Source organism: Bison bison, unplaced genomic scaffold (assembly GCF_000754665.1).
Source record: "Bison bison bison isolate TAMUID 2011002044 unplaced genomic scaffold, Bison_UMD1.0 scf7180017864495, whole genome shotgun sequence".
Taxonomy (NCBI): Eukaryota; Metazoa; Chordata; class Mammalia; order Artiodactyla; family Bovidae; genus Bison; species Bison bison.
This window is the reverse complement of record NW_011495054.1, coordinates 6195741-6205212: the sequence shown is the minus strand read 5'-3', so window position 1 is coordinate 6205212 and position 9472 is coordinate 6195741. Positions and strand designations below refer to the sequence as shown.

The window sequence follows — 9472 nt, the reverse complement described above, 5'->3', positions numbered from 1 at the left end:
CTTTTAATTTCATGGCTGCAGTCACCATCTGCAGTGATCTTGGAGCCCCCAAAAATAAAGTCTGACACTGTTTCCACTGTTTCTCCATCTATTTCCCATGAAGTGATGGGACCAGATGCCGTGATCTTCATTTTCTGAATGTTGAGCTTTAAACCAACTTTTTCACTCTCCACTTTCACTTTCATCGAGAGCTTTTTAGTTCCTCTTCACTTTCTGCCGTAAGCGTGGTGTCATCTACATATCTGAGGTTATTGATATTTCTCCCAGCAGTCTTGATTCCAGCTTGGGCTTCTTCCAGCCCAGCGTTTCTCATGATGTACTCTGCAGCACTGTACAGTTCTCCAATTCTCCAGCGCCAGCCAGCTGTCCAACAATTCAATTCAGTTCTAACACTAGTTACCAGAGTTAGCATCAGATTCCACAGGTTTAGGGCTTATTGCCACAAGACTGCCCCCAGTTCACAAGACAGCCACAAACAGGGTGTTCAGGGTACCCATACTTCTGTCCAGCTGACTACAAATTCAGGGGTTCCCACAACCCTCTTCCCAGGTTTGACAGTTCCCTGGGTGCAGAGGAGACAGCAGTCCAGGCTGAGGCCAGAACTGCTTTTCTCTTTCAGGACTTGCCTGGATATTGGGAGATGCAGAAGAACTGCCCTTCGACGATAACAAGTTTGATGTTTACACCATTGCCTTTGGGATCCGGAACGTCACACACATTGATCAGGTTAACCATGGCCGAATCTGCTGGTGTGACTCAGGATATTAGCTCTCTGGGGGTGGCTCCCCAGTGAATGAGGAAAGGGAGAGATTCTTCTCCGGGCCCAGCTCCTGAGTTGAATGTTTCAGGCTGAGAGGTCTTAATCCTTTTAATTGCCAATTTTCCTGCTCACAAAATTAAAAAAAACAAAACCACAGAGCAGATCCCCATAGAAGCCTTTGTTGCTTGAGTTGGTATTCATATCTTCGAGCCCGTCAGTCTTGCTCTCTCTCCATGAAGCCTCCTGACTCAGAGTTCACAGATCAGAGCAATTCCCAAGGCTGACACCAGAAAAGGCACTCAGCCCCTATTTTGGCAGAAGGTGGCTAGATTCACGGATCCTCTGTTGGAAGAAGGGAATGTTCAGCCCTTAATTTGATGCAGCTCTTCTTTTATTTCTACTTGAACATTCTGTCCAAACATTTGAAGATGACAGGCAAGGCCCCCAGTTTCATTTCTGTACCGTGGACTCCAGTTGCCTGGTTGCCAGCTTTGGGTGGGATGTTGTTTATGGTGTGTTTTAATTTCATTTTTTTCCTGTGTCTATAGCCAGTTTATTATTCTTTGTAAATTAAAAAAAAAATTTAATAAATTCAAGGCTCAAGCAGCACAAAAGGGATATATCCCTAAAAAATCTTCATCCTTGTGTGCTAACCATTGAGTGGTCCTCCCTCTGTGGTCACCAATTTCTGAGTGGCGTATCTTTGGAAAGATGTCTTGGGCATATTAAGTGTATTCATTTCCTTTCTTTTTTTAATAAAAATATTAGCATATGAAACATTTTGCCCATTGCTTTTTTCCCTTAAAAATATACCTGCAAAAACAATTTTATATATATATATATATATATATCTGCAAACTTTTCCATGTCTGCACATAAAGAACTCTGGCTCTTCCTTTTTTAAATAGCTGCATAGATTCCATTTGTATATATATTCCCTAATATAACCAGTCTCTCATTGATGATTAAGATGCTTCTGCTCTTAGGCTGTTCAAATCGTGCTGTAATGAATAACCCCACGTCATTTCCACGGTAGAAACATTTCTGTAAGATAGACTCTTTGAAGGAAAATTGCTGGATCAAAGAGGGATAGCCATCATGATTTTGAGAAGTAATTCAAAAATTGCCCTGCCCCAATCTGAGTCAGTTACTAGAGAAGATTACTCCAGGTAACCTTCTCTAGTCATGGGCAGCGGAATGGCTAAAAGATTTAGGAAACTGGGTTTGTTCTGCTGTTAAAGCTTCCCAACCGAGATTGAACACGGGGTCTGTGGGAAGCACGCTTTGTAACGCCCACAGAAGCTAGTGCCGCCTCAGCCTTCCAGAGACGAGTGAGGGTTGCTGAGGGGTGTGTCCTATTGTTCTTGTCTTGCTCAGGCACTACAGGAAGCCCACCGTGTCCTGAAACCAGGAGGAAGGTTTCTCTGTCTGGAGTTCAGCCAAGTAAACAATCCCCTCCTATCCAGGTTGGTATTGTTAACAGGGCTTGATTTTCACCATCCAGCCAAGGGTTTCCCATTCCCAAATGGATAGAAAACAGCCAGTAGCTTTAAGCAGGAACCTCTGAGTCCCTGAGTCCCTGAAGGACAGTGCCACTTCTGTGGTCAGCCAATTCTGAGTGATAACACCTAGACCAGAAGAGTCTCAAACCAGTGACCAGAGACTCAAGTGGGCCTGCATATGTATTTTGTTTGGCTCATGGTTACTTTAGAAAATTGACTTAGATGTCTATATTTTAAAATTGAGAAATTTTACATAAAAATTTGGATTTCCAACTTCAGCTGAGAAATCAGGAATATGGCAATCCTGGTTAAGCCCATATTCCCACATGGCAATAATCAGAGCTGGGTAGTAACTGCCCCTTCCCCACTTTTCTACTGCTGCTGCTAAGTCATGTCCGACTCTGTGCGACCCCATAGACGGCAGCCCACCAGGCTCCCCCGTCCCTGGGATTCTCCAGGCAAGAACACTGGAGTGGGTTGCCATTTCCTTCTCCAATGCATGAAAGGAAAAGTGAAAGTGAAGTCGCTCAGTCGTGTCCGACTCTCAGCGACCCCATGGACTGCAGCCTACCAGGCTCCTCCGCCCATGGGATTTTCCAGGCAAGAGTACTGGAGTGGGGTGCCATTGCCTTCTCCACTTTTCTGGACCTTCCTAACTGTGCCTGTCACCACACCCTCAACTGGGTCACTTATTTCAGGTACTTGCTTGACCCCTATAGGCATTTTTGAGTTTATAATCCCAGGCTTAGACCTTCTTGCTTATTAACGGTCATGTTCTAATCTTAATCTTTTGCCTTTTTGTTTAGGCTCTATGATGTATATAGCTTCCAGGTCATTCCTGTCCTGGGAGAAGTCATTGCAGGAGATTGGAAGTCCTACCAATACCTTGTAGAGAGTATCCGACAGTTCCCATCTCAGGTACAAAAAAATCTATAGCTTACAACCCAAGGCTCCACAGTTGAAATCCAGGCAATTTCTGCTGTATCTTTCTTTGTGTTTTAGGAGGAATTCAAGGAGATGATAGAAGATGCAGGTTTTCAGAAGGTGACTTATGAAAATCTCACATCAGGCATTGTAGCCATTCACTCTGGTTTCAAACTTTATCTCCGTTAAGATTCTGAAGCGTGAACCAGTCACATCCTGTCAGAAGTCTGGAGCTGGAGGATAATCCAGTTAGTGTGACCAGCAGCAGGACATCTCTGCTTGAGGCCTATGTGCCTTGGACCCGCGTTCTGATGTGACCAATCTCAAAGTGAAAGAACCAAGTTCCTGTCACTTGACTGCAGCTTTCCTTAGGGGCTGCTTCAGGCCTTCTCCCAGAGTTATTTGTCTGTACTTTTACTTAAGTCCTATTTTTTTTGGGTGTGCAGTATGTGGTTAAGGTAAAACCAGCACTAAAACTCAATTTTGAAGTGTATTTGTAGTTTCTCTGCCAGTGCTGCCTTCCAGAGGGATAATGAATCATTTGAATCCAATGATGATTTGAACCAGAAAACTTGCTAGCTATACCCAAGTTCACCTTTCAGCCTAGGACTAAGTCTGGGGCCAAAAGCCAAGGCCCAAAGTATAGGGCTAAGGATCACAACCAGAACTGTGCAACTGAAACACTAAATGAGTTTACAATTTTCGTGGATTTTGTCAGTTTCTTCTTGAGGGAGGTGAAAGAAATACACTTTCTTCATTATTCATTCAGTACTCTTCCACCAAAAGCCAGTATTGTGTCCTCAGTTCGAGTCATGAAGAAAACAACTTGACAAATCCTTGTTGAAAGAATAAATGTACCAGCAGACTTCTGCTTTCACATCTAAAAAATTGAGAGCTTGTCAGAATACATTTGAAGAAAGGATCTTATAGCCAAAAAAAAAAGTTTGGTAACTATCTAGCCAAGCCCCCTCCAGTGCTCAGCAGAGCGGGGCAGAGCTCTTATCTCCTTAATATAGTCCACTATATTTGATGTTAAAATCAAACCATAAATATTTTCAGTGTGGATGAAATTTAAGGGTTTTCTTTTTTGCAGGGGGGTAGGGGTGGGAAAAGGGCTGGTAAGAAATTACAGAAATCAACCTGGGAGTTGCTGGCAGTTTAATTGCAGAGACCTTGCTATTGTTGTTGAGTCACTAAAGTTATGCCCAACTCTTTGGGACCCCATGGACTGTAGCCCACTGGGCTCCTCTGTCCATGGGATTTCCCAGGCAATAGTGGGGTGGGTTACCATTTCCTTCTCCAAGGAATATTCCCGATGCAGGGATCGAACCCACATCTGCATTGGCAGGGAGATTCTTTACTGCTGAGCCACCAGGGAGGTCCTGCAGAGACCTCAGACAAGGCTATCTGAAATGTCTTCAGATGTGCTACCCTCTTGCCCCAGCACGGATGGGGTCATTTATGTGCCCTCACTCACAAGATCTTGCCCTGTCATTGAAAAGCTTCCAGATACAGCTGTCTATATACAAGTGTCTTAAAGAACAGCACCTAAGAACTTTTGATACAATGCTAAACCTTAGAAAAACTTTCAGCGTAGATTTTGTTTTCAGCCATTTGGAGCCTTTGAAATTAACAAGGATCAGGCACTGAAAAATCTTCATAGGCAATCAACCCAGTCCTATCAGTGGCAGTGATTCTCATATCTGAATCAAGAAATAAAAAGTTAAAAGCTGTCACTTTCTGGTGATATGGGCCAGGTCAAATTAGAACTCCCACTGTCCAGCTGTTTATGGCCTGAGAGCAGCTTTAGGCTCTTTGCTGGACTGCTTCTAAGAAGAGCTAAAATCGACAAGATTGATGCAGCTTTGGAGGCCGAATACCTGTCGGGTTTCAAACAAATATAGCCAGATCACAAAAGTGGGAAAGCAGCTAGAAGAAAGGTGAATTACAGGAACCTTTTCAGTCTGTTCACATAAATCCAAACCTAAATCACCCCAATTGCAGCCCCCTGTTCCACAGTACCTCCTTATCTTTTTCCTGCAGAAAGCAGGAAAAACTCTTCTCCCATTTTAATTACCCTAAAACAATTTTTTGCTTTCTACCCTGAAACTTTCCCAGTCCTAACATTGTTCAGCTTCATCAGAACTTCTAAAACCCCAAGTTCTCATTAAGAAAAAGTCTCCCAAAGATGTTAGACTTAATACTATTCTTAAGACGGAGTCATTGATCAATTCAGATCTATCACTTCCTCTGTGTAGCTGTAGCCTGGCTGCAAGGTCTAAAACAAAGGAGCTTTACCTCGTATAACACTGAAAACAAAGGGAAACTAAAAGCCAGGACCTTCCTTGCAGTTTCCCAAGATGGTGTGGGTTGTTTTAGCCTCTGGATCATTTCATCTACAAAAGCTGTCTGCTTTACTTGCTTTTATTGAGATCTGTCTTTCTAAAACTGAGCAGGAAAACTTTACTTATCCACAACTTTAATTGGGCCTTCTAATGAAAGCTTCAACTCACATGTGAACACGGCTAGTTAAAAAGCACAGCACAGCAGGCTTGTAAGTTTAAATTCCTGCAGACTTTATTAGAATCACATGGAGGACTGCTGCTCAAAAGCTTTTTCCCTTTAAGACCACCTTTAATCTCTAGAGTATACTTTGGCCAAGGCAGGGGAGGGTAAATGTCTACAGCCCAACAAATTTCTCATTAGCCCAACTTTCTCACCAGCTTATTTCCATTTTACAGCCACAGAAAACCTAAAGGAGTTATACGACACATTCATCTTCTCTTGAGGCCTAAGGCCTAGAACAGTCTATAGCAGTTATCACAGAAGGAGCACTTAAGGAATGTATTTATCAGGTTAGGAGTACGAGTTTCTCTGCCATGCATTTCTCAACATGCACTTCTGAGTAGTATTCTTCCATGTACAACAGGAGCAGGCTGGACAAGAATGAAACTCCAGAGTGTTGAATAGGCTAGTCTATTACATTCCACAAAAACTTCAAGGAATCACCCCCACCAACCTACCCAAGATCAAGTAATAGGCCATCTTCAATAGATTATTTGAACAAACGGTAATTAACGCACACTTCAACAGATTTATTTCTTTAAAGGAATGGATTTTGAAGAGAAAAAACATGGGGCAGAGAGGTATGGAATAGAAAATAAATACAAATGTAAGCTGTTTTACTAATTGCTTTATAACCACAAACTAGTACAGAGAATGCCCTGTACAAAACACAACAAAGGTTCAAAGATGGAGATGTTCCCTTAGGCAAGGCTGAAGACTTCAGTCTCTGGTATTTGGAATTTAGGCTGCAGTCCTTGTTTTTGGATGGATCACTGGGTGTGTGGCACAGTCCATGCTTTTAACCAGATTTGAACAGGAGAATGGCCACTTGGCCCAGGTAGAAGTAGATGAAGTGTTTGGTTTCATGTGTCACATAACTACCGAAGTTCCTCCCCACGATGCAGTGCCAGGTGGGGTTGTACTTCTTGTCAAACTCCTGGGGGGGGAGGGGGGAGGTGGAGAAAAAACACAGAATTTTAGTGCTAAACCTGAGGTCAGAGTTTGCCTCCTAAACAGAGCCCGTAGGAGCAGAAAGGAGGAACTTCGGCATCTGCAAATTCTTAAAATGAAAGAATGTTCCCCAGCTCCAAATCGCCTACATAGTGCATTAATGCAAACATACTTGCAGTCTGAGCTAAACTGGGAATGGGGGCTGGGGAGGTAAAAGTCAGAAAGGGCAGCCTCTGAGAGTGCTTTGTTATCATGGTAATTACACCTTCTAACTTCTATAATATTCAGGGACAGCAGGTGACATCAGTTATAGTTTACCCTCTAGTATTTATCTCTAAAAGAACTAAGCTATCCTAGTGTATGACATGTACCCCCAAATCCAAGAGAATAGTATTTAGCCCAAAATATTGCCATTGTAACTCATTTTAGTATTGCTGAAAACAAAAGGTTTCCGAAAGAACAGAGCCTCAGTGAGCAGCTAAACCACTGGAGATCAAAATTTAAAGGACAAGACACTTGGTGCTCCACTGTCCCTGTAAAAAGAAAGCTGGAAGAAGAACCTGACAGCCACCTGGGCAAATTTTATCTTTACTGCCAACAGCCCTCTTCCCCCATCTATCCTGATGGTGCCAATCTACCCTACCACCTGGTCCTCAAGGCTAGCAAATTGCACTAATAACTTTTCCCTATTTTTCCCCACCCTCAGAAGCTCTAGGAACTAGAATGCCTATGTTAATTTCATCACTAAGTAGCTCTAGGTAGGGGCCAAAGCTAGTCTTTCTCTGAAATCTTTCTCTATAAATGTATGAGAAGTGTCTGGCCAGTTACGTGAAATTTGGCTACTACTGTATTGTACACAGTGGGAACGTCTTTCAGATTAAGGGGAATACATTCTTATAGACTAGACAAACGCACTGCTGTTGCTGCCTTTGTCAGAAAAGGTATTTATTTCTGTTCCATCTAAAATCTTTCATCTTCTCATTCTCGACTGGAACCCTCCCACGACTTAGGCTGCCAGTTTCCTTCCCTTCTAGAAAACACAGCTCGAGAAGTTGGCAGACCTGCCAGCTTTCTACAGACTGCCATTTACCAATCCCCCAACCCAGTCCCCAACCACCACCACCCACTTTCCCTCAACTGCCGACTGACTCCCCACTGGAGGCTGGCAAGATCTCCCTCCGACCCTGCTGGAAACACCCACGCAGCTCCCCCCTCTCCAACACCCAGATGGATCCTGGGCGCAGCAATCATGCAGAAGGGGGAACCGCTGCTCCCTGATCCTAGAAACCGTTGCTAGGTGGCGCTTTCCCCGTGGAGCTGGGTTTTAAAAAAAAAGAAAAAAAAAACAAACTTCGGGCGCTGAGGGGCCGATCTTCAAGAGAAGTGCAAAATTCATTTGCGTCCTTTTCTGGAAACCTCTACACCGCGCCACCTTGCGTGCCCCCAAGGATCTCTGCCAGCGCTCTGGGGACGCATTATAGAGGGGAAGGAAGTTGTGACTTGCCCCAACAGTGCGCAAACTGCCCGAGCCCCCGCCCGCGCCCCGTCCTCACCTTCTTGATATGGGCCGCAATGTCCTTCTCTATATTATACTTTTCCAATGCCTGAGTAGCACATTCCACCGAGTCCTGTTGCATCTCCTCCGACATATCGGCATTCTTGATTACGGCCTTTCGGTCACACATGGTTACCTGAGGGGCGAGGCCAAGGCAAAGGATGAGGAGTTAGGAGTATGGGCTGCAGGCGCAGTTTCCCCGGTCCACTCCGCCAGCCCCACGCCACCCCGGGACGATGCCCCCCACCCCACTTCTCAGGAAGCGCGAGCCGCGCGAACAGAAGGCGGGAGAAGTCCTGTAGGGGACGAAGCTGGAGAGCGGAACCCCCTGAGTTTCTCACCAAGGAGCAGGGGCTGGCCGACTGCAACGGTCTCCTGGGGGAGGGGCTGGCGAAGCTCACACCCGCGTAGAGAGGCGGTCGCTACCGAAGCCGTGGCGCATCTAAGGAGCCCCACGCCAGCCGCCGCCGCCTAGTACCTAAGCCCCGCCCTTCTCCCGTCGACCCCGCCCCCGCCGAACGTCCCTATTGGCTTGACGCAACCCTTAGAACTCTCCCATTGGCCTATAGACTCAATGGTTCCCTCAGGGTCTTTCTCCTGCATTTTGTTGCAGACCACAATGCACCGCTCTAGGCGTCGGTTACCCCGGCAATGGGCCGCACGAGGTGAGGCCCAAACATCGGGAAGATGGTGCAGGGGCGGGGTGGCGAGGACGTACCCGAGACTAGAGAGATGATGCAAAGGGAGCTTCCGCCACGGCCGAGAGAAATGATTACAAATTTTCGGAGGTTGTCCCAGGATGCATTCGCGAATAAAGACAGTCTTTGGAAGTTGCGTATTCTATGTGCCCCCTCGTCCCCCCCGCCTCCCCAGGTCAGAAAGAACTACCGTTTCGACTGAGGTAGTCAGTCCCTTCACAAAAGGGTATCTCTTAAGCTGGGAGGACTTCGTGAGCAAGTGATCGGTGCAGTCTCAGAAAAGAAGCCCTAGGGTTTGGTTTAATGCTCTGCTGTCTCACTGTTGAAATTCTTTTTAATTTTTTTTTAAACAAGGAACGCCACATTTTGATATTGCATTGAGCCATGCAAATTATGCAGCCGGACCGCCTCTGAAATGTAGGGGGTGGGGGGTGTCGGAGATCCTCAGGAATGGAAGAGGGCTTCCTTATAAATTAAAAATTATTCCCAAGAGTGGGGTCTCCCGGCTGGGCAATGC

At 45.4% G+C, this 9472-nt stretch overlaps 2 protein-coding genes across 2 annotated transcripts in view; one reads left to right on the top strand and one right to left on the bottom strand.

The window, feature by feature from the left end:
- Positions 1–4256, top strand: part of COQ5 (coenzyme Q5 homolog, methyltransferase (S. cerevisiae)) — a 16759-nt gene extending 12503 nt beyond the window's left edge. The window contains exons 4-7 of the mRNA XM_010828629.1: positions 620–726; positions 2138–2226; positions 3069–3180; positions 3265–4256. Coding sequence (XP_010826931.1) covers positions 620–726; positions 2138–2226; positions 3069–3180; positions 3265–3375 — 419 coding nt within the window. The 3' untranslated portion in view covers positions 3376–4256. The remainder of the gene's footprint in view (positions 1–619; positions 727–2137; positions 2227–3068; positions 3181–3264) is intronic.
- A 2004-nt stretch (positions 4257–6260) lies between these two features.
- Positions 6261–8747, bottom strand: DYNLL1 (dynein, light chain, LC8-type 1). Its single transcript, XM_010828628.1, has 3 exons — positions 8599–8747; positions 8256–8393; positions 6261–6688 (listed from the first exon to the last, which is right to left on the bottom strand). The coding sequence occupies exons 2-3, from the start codon at positions 8385–8387 to the stop codon at positions 6551–6553; spliced, it is 270 nt and encodes an 89-aa protein (XP_010826930.1). The 5' UTR covers positions 8388–8393; positions 8599–8747; the 3' UTR covers positions 6261–6550.
- Positions 8748–9472: the final 725 nt, after the last annotated feature.